We start from the raw sequence: 22,859 nt of genomic DNA, 5'->3' as shown, positions 1-22,859 counted from the left end.
ATTCTCCAGGTCTGCATGGTAATTCCTGTTATTTTTTGGTTTTGTGACAAGTACACTGGTCTTCAAACATATCAATAATCAGTTTTCTATTTTTTTGTTTCCTACATATCTTTGATTCTCATATACATGAACTACTTGGGGGAATCTGTTTTCTTATTTTCCTTTTTTGTGAGATTTTTCATTACACTGATAAGAGAATAAAAAGGCATTCCTAACAAACAAGGAAGGATGAACACTATTGAGCGAGAAAAGAATCCCAGCACCATTCCCTAGGTTGACAGTAAAGCCTGACAGTTATCCACGGCCTGTCACTCAGCCAAGTGTCTGTTGTTACCTATCTACATGCCGACTGACTGCCTGCTTAAAGGCAGCGACAGCCATCTCCTGGTCCAGATAGTGCCCTCTTTTGTAAGCTGTGTTACTGAATGCATACCCATCGCTTGGAGGAAAGTCCTGGACACTGGGTTGCTGAAAAATTGCAGACAAAAAGAGAAAAAAAAACAAGGAGTATTAGATGTCAATGCAATCAATATTATGTCACCCCATAACATGTCTCAGCATATCTTCATCATTTTGAGTTTAAATAGTCACACTTGTTTCATATCCAACCTGTATCTTCCATTACACACAGCACATAAACAGAATCTAGAGGTATGCAACTCTTGCTGAGTTGACATCAAAAGACTGTAGTATGACTTGACCCTATAGCATCAACCATATCCCCACATCTACATATAGACACTGCATCAATATTTACAGTACATTTGAAAAAAAGAAAACCACATACTGCAGTATTATAAATACACAACAACTGTCCTGTTCTTTTCTCGCACCTACATAGCCCCCCATAATTAACAAAATCAAACACAAATCTCACACCTGCACCTGCAAGTAACACATTCACCACAACACTCTCAAACCACCTTACCAAGTTCTGTGCCTAAATCAGCTGATTACACTCTGAGTGTAGTTGCAGTGTTGGCATCACATGGTCTAGCCTAGGATTGAACATTTCTGTGCTATTTTCTACCACTTACTGTAAGTGCTGTAAAGCAGGTCAAGCACCATTACCCATCACTTTACCACAATTACCACTAATATTTCTCAACCACTACTTTTTGTCTTGACAACTACTTTCCCTTCCTTAATTCACTGCCGACTCATTCTTGAGATTCTCTTCTGTTTCTAGAGAAAGTCAAATACGTTGACAGCACTTCCTGCTGCCGAAATTCCTTAACTTGATGGGAATACACACACACCTTTAATAAACATCAATCAATACAAAGGAAAACTTCACATGTAGCTGTCAGAAAAGTTCAGACTTCTCTTACCATTACAGGCATTTCCTATATTAACACATCTCAAACACACAGCAGCAACTCCGGGACAAATGCTTCTCACACACAGCTCACCTCGAGAGACAGTCTGCGCAGCTCCTCCTTGCGCTGGTGCTCAGCGACGTTGGCTAAAGACTCTGCCAGCTGGTTGAGCTCTTGCTCGCGGGACGTGCCCATGAAAGTGAGTAGTGGGGGCTCCCAGCCATTGCGGAAATGAGGGACATAAGGGGGAACATACTGCTCTTTGGGCCATTCCATCCTGGAGAAGACGAGACAACAGAGCAGAACACTGGAAGAAGGATTCTATGGTATTTATTCCTGGCAAAAAATATTCCTCTACTACATTGTTTTTTCCATCACCAAAATAGCATATTCTTAAAATGTCCTGTCATATTACTGAACAACAGCTATTTCTAGTTTTTAGCAGATATATGACAGGAACTTAAATTCAGATTAGAAAGTTATATCTCAGGAAAAATAATTGTATCTGCATTTTTCTCCTGAAATACATTATTACAGCATCTAGATGTATTATCAGCAAAGCTCTTTATACTTTCCAGACCAAGACTAAATAGAATGAAAAGTTTCTACATATTTAAACAGAATATCTCTCTAATTTCATACCACGTGAGGATATTCCATGGAAAGAAATAAAGTAAATAAAATAAAGACTGTGGAAACTATTGTATTCTATGTAAAACTACAAAAATATGCCTCATCACATTTTAAATAACTACTTTATCATGTCACAGAAATGCTTACCATGCTTGCCTGTAGCAGCTATGAAAACAAATGCAGGCTTGTGGAGAAGCCCTGAAGCTTTTTTTTTACCTTGACTTAGTCCATGTATCGCCAAGTGACATCCAGAGCTGCCTTTCTTCAGGAGTGACAGTGGAGTGCAGGAAGTCAATTGCATCTTTGGTGAGTAGAGGGCTGAGGATGCTCTTGGCCAACTCCACCCCTCCTGTAGTGTGAATGACCTGTTGTAATGAAAAGCAACAGCACTGAGACATCTGACAGACCATGCTACGGAAATGGGAATTAATGGAGCTTACCTCCGTCCAGAATTGAATCTTAAACATATTCAGTGTATCAGTATACTGTAAGTGAATAGTACATGCATCTACAGTACATGTTACTTTACACAGAGACTGAATGAATGAAAACATTTAAAATATACATGAACATGAAGTTTAGCATAAATAAGGAACAGGAATTTATACAGTGCCCTTCATAAATACCTAAAGAGAAGTTAAAATATCAACAAAGTAAGTGGTTTGTTGAAGACTCTACACAGATATCAAATGTTTCTGCATTTGTACATTCAAAAATGCGTGCTGACCTTGATGGGTTAACCTGTGAAAAGGACTTAGGGGTCTAAGTTGACTAACTGATATAAGAATTTTGACAGTGTTGAAAAATCTGGAAAAACCTCAGTAGAATACATGTACTGTATATACAGTACAACAAGAGGTGCTTATTTCAAATAAGGCATGGCTAAAAATGATGTAGAGAAAACACTTGACCCAAAGTTTAAAACTGTTTCCAGAGCAGAGATTAACTCATACAGAGAAGCAATGAAAGCACTGCATATACTTTATTGCCTAAAAAGTAAATATCTATTCACTCAAATGTCTTCCTTATACCAGCAGCCATATCACCCTGCAACTCACAACTGGCAACCCACTGAAGCTAAGCAGGTGTGAGCCTGGTCAGTACCTGGATGGGAGACCTCCTGGGAAAAACTAAGGTTGCTGCTGGAAGAGGTGTTAGTGGGGCCAGCAGGGGGCGCTCACCCTGCGGTCCATGTGGGTCCTAATGCCCCAGTATAGTGACGGGGACACTATACTGTAAACAGGCGCCGTCCTTCGGATGAGACGTAAAACCGAGGTCCTGACTCTCTGTGGTCATTAAAAATCCCAGGGCGCTTCTCGAAAAGAGTAGGGGTGTAACCCCGGTGTCCTGGCCAAATTTCCCCCCTGGCCTCTACCCCATCATGGCCTCCTAATAATCCCCCTCTATGAATTGGCTACATTACTCTGCTCTCCTCCCCACTGATAGCTGATGTGTGGTGAGCGTTCTGGCGCACTATGGCTGCCGTCGCATCATCCAGGTGGATGCTGCACATTGGTGGTGGTGGAGGGGAGACCCCATTACCTGTAAAGCGCTTTGAGTGGAGTGTCCAGAAAAAGCGCTATATAAGTGTAAGCAATTATTATTATTATTATTATTATACAGCCCTATACTGTCACATAATGTATATATGTTACTTACTGTCTGTCACATACTGTAAGTAACCCTCCCTTTATATGATCCTTAAAGAACAAATGCTTTGGTTTTAAGTTAATTAAAATGACATTGATCCACTAAAACAACAGCAATCACAAACTTATAGTAATCAGGCAAAATGAAGTGAAGTCATCACCAGTCTGTCATTCCCCACACTGCCGACACAACTGGGAGGGTTAGCAAGGATACAAAAACAAGACCATGCTGAGATGCAGATGCTGGGTAGTGGGTACGTGGGCAGGGGGCAGGTAGAGGTAGATTTGTCTGTGGCCCAGCTCGTTTGAAAGGTGCAGTTCACAACCTCTGGCTTAGTTTCAACCTACTCTGCTCTTCTTTCATTCAAGGCCCAATTGCCAAGACCCTTACTGCACTTAATACCAAACGAAAGATCAGTCGAAAAAGGTAATTAAGTGCTCACTTACCATGTTCAGTGGTGTGAACAAAAAGTGGACCAATTCCAAAGCACTTGGGTTTTGAATGTGTGATTTTAACTTGCCCTGGACAAAAGAGCAGATATTTTACTAAACAGCTCAAACTGAAAGCCAGAAGCTTTTCCAGCTTTTGAAAGTTACCAGAATGTCATTTTCTTCTGTTATGACAGAGTACAATAATTTTAATAATAATATTTCCACAATGTACATGATTATGTATCTATTCTAGCCCTGAAATTCTCAATATAGCCTAAATATGATTACACTGACCTTACTGGAGTTATTACTGAATTTCTGCCAGTCACTCATCACTGAAAAGACAGCAATTTCAGAAAGGTATATTTTAATTGTTTCTGGTTTTATATTATACAGAATGTGGTATGATATGTTCTGCCATCCATGCAAACTGGAAGGACCATGCTTAGTTCCTCATTCTTCCAGGTTTCCTTTGTTGAATTTATTTGATTTGAATTGAGAATATATGTATATGTTTATAACAGCAAAACACAACACTAAGTACCAAATATCGGTATATCCATATGCTCAGTTCTCCTCACTTTTGTTAAAAACTAATTCTGTAATCATAAATACTGTAAGTCTAACCTATAATGTTTATGTAAAGTTTAAAGAACTCAGGGGAGCTACAATTTTTAACATTTAATATTGAACATTTTAACATCAAAATTTAGATTTGAAATAAGTATGAAGAGCCACATAAAAATAAAAACAATCGATGTGTTTAGACATGTGGTGAAGTGAACTTGCAGAAAAGGTACTTGAATTTCATAATGCAGAAGAAAGTAAATTAATCTCCGTTCAAAAATATTTTATTTTTATTTATTTTATTATGGTTTACCATAAATAAGGATTGTGAGTGACTGACAGACCCTTAAAATCATCAAACTATTTTGTGTTGGTATGTTTAACTAATATAAATAAATCTAATACAATAATACAACAATTAAAAAAACTGACTGGTATGTTCTTTTAAACATTTAAAAACATGAGTATCATACACATAATAAACTGTTGGATTTGAAATTGAAATATATTTTTTAAATTGTTGATACTTGAACATTGTAATGACAAACTAAAAAGACTTTAATTCACCGCAAACTTACAAGCAGATTGAACGCATGCTTAAATTTTTGAAAACAATCAACAAATTCCTCCTGAGATGGTGGCTTTGCCCGTAGTGTTAGGACACCCTCTAGTGGACAAAAGAAGAATGTTACCCACAAACTAACATCATACATGGACAACCTTCTGCATATTGAAGAGTACATTGAAAACCCCGACTTGTCTCTGTGATCTGTGATGTGGTCACACGTTTTTAAAAAAACAGAGGACACAATGCTGTTGGATGGGTGACAAATGCTGCATTTATTCAGTGTTCTATAAATCACCTCTAAACTAGACTGCTGTTCAGAAAACTGTCAAAAATAGTTTTTTCAACAAAGTGGGGCACTAAATTGCCAAGTTTACTGGCAACTTAGAAGATAAAATAAAACCAGCAAAGGGGCAATAAAACATGATTGTTTAAGCCACAGAATAAAATAATCATTTTTCTTTTCAAAACCTATATGAATTCTACTGCAAAGACATAGTTCAAATGATAATTAAATTATTTAATGGATAAACTAAGAACAACGTCTTAGGTCACAGGTCCCTAAATATGGTCTTGTGGTGTCAGTGTGTCTACGGGTTTTAAATCCAGCTGAGCTCTCGACTACCTCTGTCAGCTCATTTTTGACTTAACTGGAACAGTTCAGCAGCTTTACTCTCACTTCAGCTGCTGATTCTTAAGAGACCTGAAAAACCCACATGGCTGGGGACCCTTTCTTAGGAGCTGAAAGCTAAAATAATTGAATATTCAGAATAAATATAAAATGAAACCCATCTATGAAAAAAATTCTTTATGCTTTTTGTTTGCAAGAGTTATATCACCCTGCAACGCATAACTGGCAACCCACAGCAGGTGGGTCAACAGGTGCGAGCCTGGCCAGTACCTGGATGGGAGACCACCTGGGAAAGCTAAGGTTGCTGTTGGAAGAGGTGTCCCCATTACCTGTAATGCGCTTTGAGTGGAGTGTCCAGAAAAGCACTAAATAAGTGCAAGGAAGTATTATTATGGACAATCTGGCCAATACTCAACGGAAGCACACCAACAACTGTGGGGCTTCTAATTCCTAAGACATTCCTTAAAACACATCCTTGTGTTTTAAGCTTTAATTGTGATATTTTGTATAACTTATGTGAATATCTTACCTGTAATAATTGTGATACATATTTAAATATAAGAAAGTTTACAAGTGAAAATATAAGATTTTTAAGCCCAGTTTGCTTACTTGGTTATTAATAACTAATTGATGGGAAATCTCAGTGAGTTAATTCAGTTAAGATAAACAAATAAATGTAATTAATACTTCTTAACACTTCCTACAAAATAATGTGATGAATGCTTTAGCTTTATGAAAGGCTTAAATGATTTTAGAACTAAATGTCATAATTAGAAAATAAATTGTAGTGATTTTGGTGAAATAATGGTCTAATAATGAAACGGTAAAAAGGGGATCAAAGTTATTTTGATAAAGATGTTCTTACCCCCTGGCCCCTTCTTTTTGTTTTTCTTTGATTTCTTCCTCTTTGAAAGCTCATTAAAAGCTTCAGCAGCTTTTTGAAGTTTAGTGACAAAAAACTCTATGTCATCCAAAATGTGGTTCAGGATTTGCTGGAACATTAAATAAAACGAAACTTGCAGTTCTGAAGACATTTTAACATTTTGTGTCTTTTTTTCATGTTACATTTAGTATTATTCTTAAGCTATTGGAACTATATTTCAGAGAAAGGGAGAAATGTAATCTTTAAATTGAACTAATGAGAATGTACAATATCAAAGTTAACATGCACACTTTAGTTTACATGGAAATACAAATTTAAAAAACAAATCAAGAAAACAGTATAAATGCTGCAACCAGACAATCTTAGCTGTCACAAGCACCAAAGTGAAAAATCTGACTGCAAGACACCCAACTTCACCCAACAGTTAAACCGCAAATGAGTTGACTATAATATTCAATGTTGACTCCACAGACAGAGCTTTCTCTAGCCTGTATACCAGCTTTTGCATACAGTATTTTCTTACATTAAAATTAATGTAATGATTTTTAACGAGATTTAATGACAGCTAGCGTAATGTTTAAATTGCATGTATTGTACACGTATAATCAAACATGTCTGCATTAACTTATGTCAGAAATGCTAATAAATAAAATCACGCAGAATGACTGGAAACAGTACCATTTCCTAATACATTCCTATTACATTTTTTTATTCTGTCATTTTATTTGGTGAAAAGGGTAGAAAATATTTTTAAGAGGTGAACACATTCTTCTTTGAGACACTGTATATTGTTTGGTTCCTGTGCATTATAAACGCATCTAAATAAAAATGTCAAATGATGAATAAAAATGAAAAAACAACAACATGCTGATCACTAACTATCTCTGTCTAAAGTACCACCGGAAATATTATAGGTATGTGCTGACTCCACAAATACTGCATTAAAAAGAACACTAACACATACCACATCTCGGTCAACACGGGCAGCCATTGTCTCTGGTGGCTCGTCATGTTCAGAGAAGTATTTGTGCTTGTCATCTGCCAAAAGAAAGGGAGCAAATCAAGTTCAGGAAGTCACAATAAACTCTCTGCAAACCCACTATCCACAGCTGTTATTCCTCATGACAGGCTGCCCCAATGACTCTTCTGGATGGAAATGCCAATGTTACTTGGATCTCTGCATTGTTTGCTCTCTTGCTCAGCGATTTTACCAAATAAACTTTTTTGTAAACTTTTTTGTAATATTCAGATATCAAAAATACATGATCCATTATTTCATGTCTACAAAACAGTAATTTCAATAACCACCAGGTAAAATACACATATTAAGAGAGAAAGATTAGAAGGGTAGATTTACTGTAGGAAATGAATATTAGTTTTTTTAGATTTTAATTAAAAATGTACACATTTGATTATATTATATATAAAAGTATTTATATAAATATATTGAATAAAAAAAGAATGTTGTTAATAACATTTGGAAACATTAATATATTTAGTATTTTTTTCCAGCTATCAACATTTCTCTTTAGTTACACGATTCCATATTAACATTCCATATTAAGTGGATTAAAAAAAATAGTATAAAAGACTAAATGAAGCTACCATTTCACCAATGTCTAATGGACCACAAATGCCACCTCCGCAGTACACTGCAGTTTGCTCACCACTAACATGGGTTTTAACGCACATTCTGGATAGTTGCAACTGTAGCATTTGCTGGTTATCGAATTGCACAACACTACAAATGGAGTTCTGTGCCAGACAGACACTCCTGTCCAGATCGTCACGCTTGGACCTCCGTATGTATTGTTTTGTTTTTCACAAAACTTAGCGTTGTTTTTGCTCTGCAATTGCTTGTGTTAATTTGGATGGTATGTGAGGGCAGTAGGCTCAGACAAGATGCAGATTTTCGTCTGGACCACATTCACCAGAATGCCGTGTGGAATGAGCTGCTGCCCTCAGTCACCTAACCGGTTGGTGAAAGACAACTGGACAGGTGTCAGTTTAAAAATAAGAAAGCTCAGGTTTCCAACTGTCAATCCAATGTTTGGGAACAGAGGGCAGATCCTCTGCAGTGCACATTCATCAGATGGAAGGAAGTAGGAAGCCACCAACCTGGGCTCAAAGGCGCTATGTAACGTGTAATTCTGAATCATTCTGAAGCGCTTTAGAGAAGAGGGAGACTAGAGATTTGAGACTGAGAGAAGAGATATACTGTTTTGAGAGGCTGGTTAACAGCTTAGCTGCCCTGTTATTACTCTCAGGTTCATGGAAAAAGGTGAGTAATAACCTCAAAAAAGAGCTTAGGATTGTGTTCAGCATGATTTGAACATTTTCCTGCACACTGTAAATAAAACAGCATTTTTTTACCTTATGGCTGCTTTGTGTGCTCAGTCTTTCCCTGAATAGCCAATAAATGTTATTTTCTGACACCCGGCAAAAAACCCTCTACATTGCAAAAGAAGACCTGGCTCCATTGCTGGTGAGTCAACCTACAGTAAGATGGCATACAGAAGTCTCGCCTCTAACATACTCATTGCACAAAGGCATTATTCTATTGATGCACATTGGTTAGTTGTTGTATTTTTGCTTCTTATCACCAGTCTTGATGTTAAACAGGCTAAATCACCTTCTCACCTAAACCAAATCGACTCTCTCACTAATGAGATAATGTAATGCTAAAGCAACAGTGTATCACAGTCAGTCATGAATGATCAATTCATCAAAATGACATCAAAACAATTGATCAATATTGAAAACCTGTATATATTATTTGTACATTGATTTACAAAGAAATATCAAGCGATATGTTTCTTGTGATACTCATATATGTAATCAAATATAGTACAGTATACTGTATATGATCACCAATGGGTCAGAGACAAAACTTCATTAGCACTGCAACATTATTCATATTGAGTAGAGGACAGATTTACTACTCAAGAAAGCCAGGCCTAGAAAATATTAAAGGATTTGATTATATTTCCCTGTTGCATGACATGCCTGCCCTGTGTGTATAATTGCTTTCTATTGCCCCTCAGTGCAGTAAGCCTTTCTGGTGCCCTTGAAATTTCTGAAAAGAAGGTATACAGAGGTTCAAAGTTCTGAATAATTCAGCCTTTTAAAACCTAGGCCAGGGACGAGTCAAAAACTCAGGCCAATCTTGAAGTTGTAAGGTACAGTTGAAAGTGGTTTCAACTGCTGAAATCTAGCCCCATAAAACAGAAATGAGGTTATCAAACTAAACACTATTTCCATCCAATACTTGAACTAGCAGGTGGAAGTTATATGTACTGATACATTTCTAGTGATACCGAACAGTTTTAACGAACTATTTTGAGAAACATCATTCCAAGTGTTTGTTCTCACAGTCGTGCTGCTCCGCCGAGGCCCAGGCCGACCAGGCTGCCACTCGGCTCTTCACATCCACCTGCGTGACCGTAGCTGGGGGCACAGGCGCCGGCGCCGAGGGGGGGGGAGGGATAGCAGCATCAGCCTTTAAAATCATCCTGGGAATAAAAAAATAAATAAAGCAATGTGCAACGGAGGCAGAGGGTTATTTGAGTACCGCTTGAGGGAAAATCTGAAACTGAACACTTTTTTAAAAAAGGAAAACGCCACAAAAAGATCTCTACTCTTCCTTGAAATATGTTTAGGAAAAGTGGCTCTTCATATGATCCTCAGAAAACACTTGAAATGCATGATAACATTAAGGAATATAACTCATCATATCCTTTCTTAAAGGTAGTGCCTACTTCTCTCAACTACTTTTTTTTTACAATAAGACAGATGATATTATGAACTCATCCTTGATTTTAAACAGCCAAATTCCAGAAACAAACAATCAAAGCACATTCGTTCCATCAATAAAAAACAAATTGTCTGGCTGACAGTACAGACTTTGCTGCCGTGCCAGGGTAAAATCTACTGGGAGATCCCTTCTGTACAACAGAGATGCCTCCTGCCAGCAGGGTTCCAATGTTACACTAGCAGTTGTTCTCCTATACAAACATATCCTTGTGTCTTTCAAATATTAGAATCAAAGGGCAAACAAAAATTGATACAAGTGTGTAGGCAGTCACTGACAGGCCAACAGAAAGGGGAATATGATTAGATATTGAAAACTGATTTTAAAAAGGGCTGGTTAAGTCAAAAGCAAGAACCTGCTTTATACCTCAGAGTGTCTGGACGCTTCTTCTGTTTCCCTCCCTTGCTATCACTGATGGCACTTTCGATATCAGCTTGGATCAGGTTCGCCTTGAAGAAAACAAGTAGTGCTTCTTTAGCAAAAAGATAGCAATGCTAAGCAGCAAGAAAAGGCTTTGTAGCCCTTAAAGTGTGAATATTTCATACATTTGGCAATAACGTTTTAAGTTTCTTAGGCTTTTGTCTGACTACCAGCAACCTAATGAGATATGATGTCAGGTCTTATGCCATCAGGTACATACTGTAAGGCTCAGTTACATAAAAAAGAAAAAAATTAACATGAAAATTAACTTAAATAAAACTGAAACTGATATGTATTATTTAAAACAACAAAAGAAAAAAAATTAAGTTCCCTTAAGGCATCTGTAAAAAAATATCTCATTATTCAGTTCCCACACATCCTGTATTTGACATATATATGACTGACTTAACCACAGCCCTACTCTGCCACCCTAACCTTTCTTAAACTCTTTCTTTTTTTACATGAAAGATATATTTGGCTTTTTTTCAGTCAGAAAACAATTAATCATAAAGCTACCAAAAACCCCCAGTAAATATAGCTATGACTCTGGGATGTCATTTATTAGATTTGAAATAAGGTTTTCAGCATACATACAGTATTTCAACTCATAAACCTTATTTATTTCAGTATTTCAACTCATAAACCTTGTTTAAAACATTGTGTAACATTAAATGTAATAGTTCTGTCCAAATGTCTAGGCATCCCTGGTTAAACTAGAGAAGGTAACACAACCTCTACATGGTACAAAGTTAGACCCAACATCTTTTATGCAACTTTTAATGCAAATTTTCTATTTATTTTAAAACAGTTGATCCATTACCACTTTTTTAATTTGTGTTTTTCAAAAGCCCCAAAACTTGATTGACGCGTTAGGCCTTAAATTAATCAACCAAAGTTAATCAACAAATCCCCTGACCCTTCTACCCTTCTCAGGTTGTGATTGTTTTCTGCCTACTTCCAACAACCATGAGCCTTCCTAAGTAGCTGTTTGATGACTTCAAAATAAAGATAATTTACTCTTACAGACCAGGGGAAGGCTTTAAAAAGGTCTCTAAACTTTTCCAGCTTTCAATTTAATGTGTCAGAAACATCAATAAGAAATAGAAGTCAAAGGGAACCGTTGAAGTCAAGGGAAGATCTTTTAGACCCAGAATAATCTGATAGAACTGCTAGAAAACTGGTCAGATCCACAAAGCAGAACCCACAGATCACTGCAGAGGACCCGCAGAACAAAGCTCTGTGTACAGATGAAATAAAAATCAAACTTTTGGCCACAACCACAGAAGATACTGTACATTTAGAGAAAAATGGATGAAGAATTTTAAGAAAAGAACACTCTGTCAAACGCTAAGCAAGGGGGGGGGGGGGATCTGTTATGCTTTGGGGTTGTGTGGCAGCCTCTTGCACAGCATATACCATGAACCTAGACCTAAGAAATATTTGATGTGTCATATTCACTGTTTTAGTATTTTGAATATCTTCAGAACTGTAAATAAATAATAATTTGTGCATTACAATTTGCAGAAAGATGTGATGCTGATACCATATAGTAGAGGTTGTGCCAACTTCTTTTCACTTAATTCACTGAGACATTTCCTTTTACCAAACGTGTGGGGTGCCTACACTTTTGCACACAACTGTACAGTATGTGTGTAACATTTTGTGTTGTTTAGCTTTGTGTTATTGTTAATAAATATTTGTTGGTCCTTGAATGTCTCCATAATTTGTTATTCTTTTGCCAGAGCTGTGCCAGAGAATAATTAACTCATGTTCCTAAAATTATACCTTACCATTTGGGTGTATTTTTTACATCTGAGGTGATTATTCGAACTATTTCATTTTCTGCTCTGTTTTCTATTTTCTTGAGAACCTCACCCTTCACAATTTGCAACAATAGGACATTAGTCGAAACCACACATACAGCAATTAATGAAAGTCAAAAGGGATCTACAGCTGCAGACAGAAGTAATAGCACCATCCATCTTTGACAGAGTAATTCACTAATTCATTAAGTGTAATAAATATTGTTTTTTAAGCTGTGTATATATATATATTTGACTTTGAAATCTATTTATTTTCATTGAACGTTCAAGCATTCTAGCAAGTGACATCTAGGTTTTCTAGTAAATTAATTTAAAAGACAGGGTGCTGTTATGTACTCTATCAATGCAAATCTACAGCAATCAGCAGAACCCATGATGAAATACCCCTGTCAAGTATTGATTAACATTTTATTACCCTTAATAAACTAGTGTGAACCACATTACTGGAGGAGTGAGACAGTACTTATAGAGCACAGATCCAAAAAGGGGTTATCCTTGGCCAGTTACGAAGAAGGCAGGTTTGTAACAACGTTGTCCTCAAGACAAGCATTCTGTAAATGGTATAAACACTAGCAATACTGTAAATAATAAATAATAGTAATAATAAGTAATAAATAGTAAATAATAAATAAGAGTAAACACTGTAATTTTCAATGACATGTTAAGAAACTATAAAAATGTATCCAGTGCCCTTATAAACAGTAAATATTTGTGAATTTCCAGGATTAATTTTGCAGAGACCAAAGACAACATTCTACATATTTAAAAAAATCTGTGAGAGAATAAAATAGAATAAAAGAGCATTCCACTGAAAAATTATGTGGATCTACTGACTGTTTTCAGTTCATCGTGTACCCATTACTGTGTATTCCATATCAAACCAAGATAATCTTAGGATACAGACCTACTGTATAACTTGAGTCTTTCTCTCTTTTTTATTTTTTTTTTAATTACTGTTGCTTTCATAATACTTTTTAAGCAAGTGCTAGGTCTTAAGACCTGAACAAATTGAGCAATACTATTTGATGTGATTCACCAATAATTTCATATTGTAATAATATATTTATATACAGTGTGTTCAAAACTGTATAGATTTGTGACACGTCTACATGACAGTACATCACAATAATAGCACAAATCAAACCCTAATATGAGTATCACATGTACCATCTATTAAATGTAAATTACTGTCAACAACCTGTTAACATTAATATTTGTTAGCACATTGATGTAGATGAAGAGGTTCCAGGAAACAAACTAGCTTGTTCATTTCACACAGCCTGCATTCATGAGAAAGGTAACTTCTACCCTAATGGAAATGAATAGATTAAAACAACAGAAGACTTCATTCAATAAAGTGAAAAGAAAATAAAGTCTAATAAAGATTAAAGTGTTCTTCAACAAACATTTCCAATTGAAAACAAAACAAACAAGCAGAAAATTCTTCATTAGCACAAAGAAGTCTGAGAACATCCTTATGAGACCCACCTTGACATCGTCGCATTGAAAGAGATGTAGGTCTGGTTTTCCTTGTCCTGTTTCTTTACAAACCAAAGCTAAGATTGAATCGTAGCTGCATGCATTCATCACCGCCTGGCAATGCTGAATAGTGCTCAGATGAAAATTTTCCAATTCATTCTGAAATCAACAGGAAGATATTGACAGCACAACTCACTCTCAAAGGCTCTCCAGTTACTGGCATTTGAGCTTCATGCTAACATGTGAGTGCTCTCACAAATCAGGCCATTTAATTCTCAATAGCCACCCATCCATTTTTGTACCACTTTATCCATTACAGGGTCACAAGGGGAGCAAGGTGGGATATACCTTGGATGGAACCCCAGTCCATCACAGGGCAGACACACAGATACAAATATGCAAACACTCATATCAGGGCCAATTTTCCCAGAAGCTGATTAACCTCACAGTAAGAAAACTAGAGCCCCCGGAGTGCTAACTCCTGCAGCACTGTGCCACCCATTCTAAATATAACTGTATAAAATGCTTTTTGAAAATAATGAAAGGAAACAAAATAACAGAATCTAATCGATAGTGGTCACAGATCTCACATACCCTGAGCACAGCCTCCATATATGTAAGTATATGTAAATGTATATGTAAAGTTTTCCACATAAACGTCCTTTAGATCATCTCTGGAGCAGGCATAATACTGGAGGCATTGATCTAATTAATCAAATTTTAATGCATTTCACTTGGTATCTCAATTGCACTGTTCAAATTAGAAAAAATACACATTTTGTCATTTCAATATTGCCACATTATTTATTAAATAATTAGATGTTCAGTCCTTACAAAAATAATACTCATACTTGACTACAAAGGCATTTCTCAATGTTATAATAGAGTGCTACTGAAAACAAGTGATAGCTAGTCACGATTACGTCGTTTTTAAGTTTCATTTCTGCTTGTGCTAAATCTCGAAAGTTTAAGATCTGACAACAAAAGAAGTTCAAATCTGTATTCTTACTTTGGTTTCCCCATCTATCAGACTGACTGTTTTATCATCCACTTGCAGAAGCATGTCCTGGGTCCAAACCTTGCCTTTGGCATCTAGAAGTTTGAGTTTCCGGATGCCATCCTCAATGGTTATCATAGCTTCCTTGCGGTCCATGACAAATGTTGTTAAGTGCTAGATGCAGTGAAAAAACAAGCAATCATGAGAAAACCTCTGTTTTTGTGCCCTCCATAAGATCTTTCCACAAGAAATTTAATAAGAATAAACGGCCAAAATCACAAAACATAAGCCACTTTTTTTTAAGACTTCTTTTGAACATTGTTGAAAAATGCTTAGGGGGAGAGGATAATTAATTTTATCTACCATTAAAATCTGAAGGCAAATATTAATTAAAAAGCTTGTAAAATGAACTAAAAGATCCAGACAAAGATGGTGGTATTAAGCAGCAGTTATATAATTTTGGTCACAAATGGTGAAACACCAGATCGCTAATTGACTCATTTTATTGTCCAGCCATGTAGAGATTCTCAGCTCAATTATGTTTGGAATTATCATGAAGAAAGCTATAGAAATCAAGATAATCATGTTTTGGAATATAAGATTTCTATAGTATTATAAATCCTGATAATATCTGTTGTGGCCCTGATAATATGCACTGAGAGATGCAGAAATGGCAAAGAAGTAAAGAAAAGAAAGTCAGACCACTGTATACAGTACATGTAGTTTCAATGCAAATCTCTTCAACTTTAGTCCACAACTATTGTACACATCCTTACCTCCACATGGTACTGCGATGTATCAGTCATACTGTTAATACTGTTTTTCGCATAATTCTTCCTTTGCTCTGTGCAAAAGAGTCACATAATTGACAAGTTTAGAAGAAAGTAAAAAATCTCAATTTCCTAACTTTAATTTCTGACTCTTTATCAAGAACATTTCCAAATAAGAGCAATGGAGACAAATATTGGAAATTATATTTTATGTTTCTGTTTTAATCAAGTCTGTACTGAACAGTAAAAAAACAAATGAAATAATACTCTTTTTCTTTTGCATATTTGACTGACAGGGCTTCAGCCAGAAAAGGCTACAGAAGCAGGAAATCCATAGTTTTTTAAGATATTGAAACTGAGAATTCTGGTGAATCCCACCTTGAGAACCTTCAGTACATAGTTGAGGAATGAACTGTAATTTGTTGTGCACAAAAGTACACATACAGTATTAATACAAAAATACAACTTTCACACAGGTGGAGTATCTTTGTCAAGGTAATATTTTCAGCAGGATTATTACTATAAGAACAAGAATATGACGCCCTGAGTATGGTCTTTTCCCAGTCTTACAATAATGTTAAACCTTTTCAGACCTCATTAGACATTTTAGTTGTTGGATTTTAAACAGCAATGCAATAAACACAGAAAATCAGAAAAACAAACAACCTAGATTTTCACCTCACATGTCCATTATCACTTCAAGATAAGCCCATCAGAAATGAACAGAGCTTGTCCTGACCTTTTTTAATACAAATGCTGTACAACACATTGTAGTACTAAACTAGAGAACTAAAAGAGCTTAAAAATAAATGAATAAACAATAATTCATTTATTTATTATTTGTTCAAAACTTAAAAACGCAATCAGATGCTTTGCTTATGGTTTGTTTTTCACTAAACATTAAAACACACGTACTGTATCTAAAATAACACACATCAGATGAAAAAATAGGACTTGTACTCATTATCTATTATTAAGCACTATATTTAACCAAAACAAAATGGGTCTACAGGCATGTAAGCAGGTTCTATAAAGATGATGCACCATATTGCACTACTGTTAAAAACTGTAACTCTAGAAAAAAAGTATCACAGCCCAAGCTACAGTATAAACATGCATTAGACACATCATGTTGGGATACCAGAAAAGCACAGCAAACCATCACTTATATAATATAAGATAGCCTAATATCTTATACGTAATGAAAACACTGTGTTTTGAAACCATTACCAATGTAACCAAGATTTAAGGGAGTCATGCTCAGTTGTTAAGAGAAGATAATAAGAAACAATGAGAATCCTTCAATAAAAATGTCAAGATGTTAAAGTCTTTATACACATCATCTTTAAAAGTACTGGAAAATTAAATAAGGATTGAAATATTTAGAAACAGCTTCAGTACTTTAACTTGGAAAGGATCACAGATTAAAAAAAATAAGCAGGGCTATCTACAAGAGAATATAATATATGGCAGTTCTGCAAAACCAAAAAATATTCTTTAAGTGTCTTTTTTTTATAAAATGTATTTCATTTTCATATAACCAGAGTAAGATAATGGATGTTCCCAATATGTAATATGCCTTTTTGCTTTGTTCTGTCCCTTGCCAATAATCACACAGACAGCTGTAAAAAAATATTAACATGATCAACAACTCGCCTTTCAGCATTTTTGGTTTTGCAAAGGTTTGGGGAACTACTCCCAACAGTACAATCACCAAACCAGCTATTGTTTGTTTGTGTCTACCTTTCTTTTTATGTTTGGAAGATGATCTGAGGAAGTACAATCCATCCATCCCTGTGCACAATAAAGGAGACAAAAACCTACTGTGGGTGGAACTGTAACTTCATTTAGGTAAAGGATTCCATTTTTCTATAGTCATGATGAAATTCTAATACTGTAAAGGACTTGATTATGTTTTGATTTGGATGTTTTTAAAATCCTGAACTTTTTTCAGTGTTCTTTATTGTACTATCTATTTCATGTAATTTCACATTAATACATGGTTTCATAGTATCTTGTATTTACTGTACTTTGTTACATGTATAATTTATGTAAAGTGCCTTGAGAATGCTCTGGATTGAAAGGTGCTATATAAGAATAAAACTGATTGATCACTTTCTTATTTTTCCCAACACAAATATGACTTCATTTTCTCCCTACATATCACGTCAAACCAATTTGCTTCAGAATATTCTGATCATCAGAGCATAAGAAAGGTTTCAAGAGAGGAGGCCATTTACCAATATACTCCAGTACATTTGGTGTTAGCAGCTAATTGATCCAAAGATCTAATTCAGCTTTCATTGATAGAACAAAGCCTGTTAGTTCTGAAGCACTCTGACTTGACAATAATCTGTTCAGTGTCACTCCACATACCACTCAATTAGTTCTTCATATTTCTAATTTTCCTGCTGGAAAATAACATTTAGCAGCAGACAATGAAATCTTAAGGAAATGGACCCTATTGTGAAAACGCATAAAATAAAACCTGCAAAAACATTTATCCAATTTAAATGACAGACATTTCATTTACATTTCTAAAATACAGTGCCAGTGATAAATGTCTGAAAATGAGAAAATCTTATCTCAGGTAACCTTGCAGAGGTGGCAACTCTAATCAGATTGTGCAGCATAAACCTTACAATGAACATCAGTGAACTCTATGCAAATGTTCTACGGCCTTGTATTATAAAAATAACGAGATTATACTAATTGAGATCCTAAGAAGGTCAAAATAACATTGTATTAAATTCCAAAATAGTTTGCCAGACACCAAGTACCACATTTCCTCATATCACATACAATAGGTTGTTATTTGTGTCTCCCAATTTTCCCCACAAATTCAAGAATTTGCACTTCTACCCAATTACAATACTTAATATACACCTAACTTCACATTATCACATTACAATATTCACAATTACAATTTGTAATGTAGTGCTCAATCATTGACAAGAAACTGATCTTGGTTAAAAACATATACATTCCAAGTGTCAAATACCTGTAAATTATCACATGCTAATTATATACAGTACGCTGGGTAATATCGATTATGATTCTGGCATACAAGCATAGGTATATAGTGGGGTTCTAGCTATCAAACAAGAACTGTTTTAGCATGTTAGGGTTGTATTCTAGTAAGTTCAAGAATACTTATTTGTTGCCAGCTCTTGTAGCTGATGTCTGCCTGTAAAATCAGAAGAGTATGTTGGTTTTTACAGAACTTTGTAATTGGATGACGTCAAAGTGAAATCACAGTACTGTATACAGTATGTAGTTGATACTTTTTGTCAATGTAAAATATACAGGACCTACTGCATATGTACTGTACATTCTAACAGCAATACTCACTATTCTTGTAAAGTCAGGACGTTATAAAACCTTCCACAAAACCTTCCAAAGTCACAGATTAAATAAAAATAACAAAACAATGCCAAAGATTTCACAATTTTCTGTTGTGTAAGAAAGCATCCCTGATTCAGGCTATGTACCTACCATATAAGGCTTTTGCATTTGTTTTGGAGGAAGAGCTCTGGTCGATCCCTGGGTGCACTGGTGGCTCTGAACTGCATCCACTGTTAAAGAAAATAAGCATGTGAAGGGAGAGAATAATGGCACCAATGATACCTCTTATACCGATCACGTTAATCACAATTTGTATTGTGTCTGCAGGCACATAAATTAACACGCATGTAGTTCATGTTCCATGTTTAGGTGGCTGCAATTTGACCTTTTTTTATATTTCTTAGGTTCTTCCTCTTCTGCTACTGTCACATATCTTTCAAAAAATATCCAATTCATAATGCTTTCTTAAGAGGTATTACAGAGAGACATCTTTCCCTTGAAATGTAGTAGTAAATACACGAAAGTTGTATAAAATATTTAATAATACTGACTGTGTTTACTTGAATTATCAATTATTTTTTTTAATTGTTTCCTAAAATATTTAAATCAGACTGTATTTCTAAATTGCACTGCTTACTGAGACAGTAGGTTCTCCACTCAGTGAAAATTCCTATAAAGAAATGAATTGGCTTTAATGCAACATGAGTTACTGTATGTGCAAGTTTCTCAGATTATTTCAGACAGGTATTGCATGTACTCACTTCAGCTGGGATGAGTAAGAGCCAAACCCTCCAGATGGGTAGCTTGGAGAAGAGTATCCATTCATTCTGAACTTCTGCAAAAGACTTCACCTGCAATAAACACAAACATGGATCATTTCTTTTTAAAATAAGATTAAGTATTTCCAACATAGTGTTAATCTCATCCAATAACTATGTGACAGAAGTAGAGGGTAAACTGCACTGCAGCTACCACACTACATTAAAAGCCTAACAACTTTTTAACCCATACAAAATGACAGTTTTTACTGAGTTCTCATATTAAGGCTCAGAATACCTACATACTGTATAAATACCAAATACACGTAAAAAAAAGTGTTAGAAAAAGAAATCACTGTATTGAGATACTTCAGATATTTTGACTGATATTAAGCAATATTGTGATTGATCTCTAGTACCTCTATGGTACAGGGAATAAATGTATTCTGCTCAGTATTCAGTACTCAGCTCACTACTACACAGACAAAAGTAAAGTAATTCAGTAAAAATATCAAAACAATGACAAAGAATTCCAAAAAATTCTGTTGAGCTAGAAAGCCTGATACCTACCACACCAGACAAAAAATATGACAAATGATTTGTATTGGAAAAAGTTACAAAGTACTATATAGGTCATTCAAATAATAAGAACACATAAAGGTTCTTAATGGTATGTAGATGCCAAGTGTATAAAGGACAAGGTAAAGACAGACTGGAACGTTCCACATTATTGCACAATACTTTTGGCAGAATAGTAAATAAAGTGGAAGTAAACAAGAAGTATTGACAGAAAATATTTATTTGTCAAAAGAGTAGTGAGTAAGGCGTTGTTAATATCCTGAAGATGAACTTTGGAACATGATTCACTGGGCTTTTCAAATAAAGCATATTATTATGCTTTTGGAACAACACAGAACTCCAGAAGGAAGTACTGTATAATGCAATACCAGGAACAAAAAAATAAAATCGAGGACATGTAAGGTATAATTACTTTGTGAACCTCATTGTTAGAAATTAAATACTTCAATCTTTAGTGGAAGTGGAATGAAGCACAGGTGGGTAAAATAGATTTTTTACCACTTTAAATATTTTAGTGACTAACAAAAAATGAGAATTCAGATAAATCAGCATAAGTCCATTCTTGAGAGCACAAGACAGTTTTTATTTCATATTTCCCTGCAAGGCACAAAGTTATTTATTACATCCTTTCTAAACAAAGAATGCTTACAGGAAGAAGGTAATGCATATCACACAGCTGAGAAAATGTTTAATAACACAAGCACATATCACATCAAATTATTTACATGTAATAATCCTGCTTTTAGCATCTCTTAAACGAGTTTTACAAAAGTAGAACTGTTAAGTTTTACTGATCCATCACCACACCTAAGCAATACATAAAAATATAAAAAATAACTATATATGCTCTATAATCAAATAAGGATTATGCAGTGTGATAAAAGTCTAAACTGCATTCTTACTTGTTACAGTTAAAGAAAAATACAGCAATAGCAGCAATATCTATTATTTTTTAACAAACCTAAGTTGTAGTCATTGATAGAATTACAAAGTACAATGTGTAGTTGTTCATTAATATAAACATAAATCAAGCATCTGTTCTTTGGTGATAAAAAGATTTACAACCTAAGACTTTCAGGGGAACACATTAAATACAGTTTATTCATTCACAAAGAACAAAATGAAAAAGTCTTGTGAAAAAGCCTCATTAAAGTTCAAAACTTCTTGTAATCTATACAGACAATCTATAAACAATCTTGTAATCTATACAGAAATAAAGCAAATGGGAAGACAATAATACAATGTGAATTTACATATAGGATCCTACACAGGTCTGGAAGATGCATTCAAAATATGTGCAAAAGTGGGAACCGGTATCTCTAAAATGTTTGCTAACATTTTCATATACAGTATGTGTCAAAGTTCTACAGAATAATTTAGGAAAAATGTAACTAGGGAATACTGTTCTAACAAAAGTCCAATCGATGCACAAGGCCAAGTTGCAAACCTCTTTTGAAGGGAACATGTAAAACCTATGACAATATCCTTAGATTTCATAAATGAAAAGTGCAGCTGCTTACAAAACAAGGACAATGAAATGTTTATTGCATTTTCATTACATCTAATGGTAAAACTATTCATAGACTAGAAACCTGTATGTGAGAGAAGAAAATGAAATGCTGCTAAGTAACAAAATATACTACTAACTTCATCACAGAAATACAAGGCATAGTCTTTAGCACAATAATAATCTTGAGCACACAACTCAGGATCACAGCTCTAAAGAAATTCTGAATAGAAAAAAATATCATACTACTAGACCAGCCCTAAAATTCACTTAGCCAGAATCCTGGCATTATGGGTGCTCTCAGTTATACAATGTGTTAGATTTCTGTCTAGTCCTGTCAATAGACCCTACAACACTTTCATAGACTCAAAAGCTAGATTTTCATTCAGGGAAATATGTGTTCAGTACACAGTTTTAGATACCAGCCACTGGTGTGTGTAGCCATTGTCCTGTCTCGTACCTCTTCAGCCTCAGCTGCTGCATTGTTGGGTTAATAAACTCCCGCTTCATCTGCAAATCAGCTTGGGCGGCAGGTTCTGACATACTGAACACAGCGTGGAGCAGTTCGGGTGGCCAACTTCTATCCAAGTCATAGGAACACGAGTCACACATAATCAGGTAACAGGTGGGCTTAGATCATTCCTGAGGCTGACTGATAACGAAGCAAAATGTGTGCAAGGTATCAGCTGAT

General features: G+C 35.3%; 1 protein-coding gene across 10 annotated transcripts in view; it reads right to left on the bottom strand.

Moving 5' to 3' along the window:
• eps8a (EGFR pathway substrate 8a, signaling adaptor) overlaps positions 1 to 22,859 on the bottom strand; it is a 95,223-nt gene that overhangs the window by 22,666 nt on the left and 49,698 nt on the right. For 6 of the 10 annotated variants that reach the window (XM_088644747.1, XM_088644746.1, XM_088644752.1 and 3 more), the window contains 15 exons: positions 20,086 to 20,175; positions 19,475 to 19,554; positions 17,723 to 17,773; positions 15,986 to 16,053; positions 15,222 to 15,383; positions 14,222 to 14,371; positions 10,857 to 10,939; positions 10,052 to 10,191; positions 7,644 to 7,717; positions 6,662 to 6,788; positions 5,179 to 5,267; positions 4,049 to 4,123; positions 2,169 to 2,317; positions 1,413 to 1,596; positions 335 to 468 (listed from right to left, as the gene is read on the bottom strand). In XM_088644747.1, coding sequence (XP_088500873.1) covers positions 335 to 468; positions 1,413 to 1,596; positions 2,169 to 2,317; positions 4,049 to 4,123; positions 5,179 to 5,267; positions 6,662 to 6,788; positions 7,644 to 7,717; positions 10,052 to 10,191; positions 10,857 to 10,939; positions 14,222 to 14,371; positions 15,222 to 15,383; positions 15,986 to 16,053; positions 17,723 to 17,773; positions 19,475 to 19,554; positions 20,086 to 20,150 — 1,631 coding nt within the window. In that variant the 5' untranslated portion in view covers positions 20,151 to 20,175. The remainder of the gene's footprint in view (positions 1 to 334; positions 469 to 1,412; positions 1,597 to 2,168; positions 2,318 to 4,048; positions 4,124 to 5,178; positions 5,268 to 6,661; positions 6,789 to 7,643; positions 7,718 to 10,051; positions 10,192 to 10,856; positions 10,940 to 14,221; positions 14,372 to 15,221; positions 15,384 to 15,985; positions 16,054 to 17,722; positions 17,774 to 19,474; positions 19,555 to 20,085; positions 20,176 to 22,859) is intronic. The other 4 variants (XM_088644749.1, XM_088644753.1, XM_088644751.1 and 1 more) reach the window with 3 other exon arrangements.

Source organism: Lepisosteus platostomus, chromosome 9, assembly GCF_059453375.1.
Source record: "Lepisosteus platostomus isolate fLepPlt1 chromosome 9, fLepPlt1.hap1, whole genome shotgun sequence".
NCBI classification, from domain to species: Eukaryota; Metazoa; Chordata; class Actinopteri; order Semionotiformes; family Lepisosteidae; genus Lepisosteus; species Lepisosteus platostomus.
The sequence above is the reverse complement of the archived record's forward strand: the minus strand, read 5'-3'. Positions and strand labels throughout refer to the sequence as shown.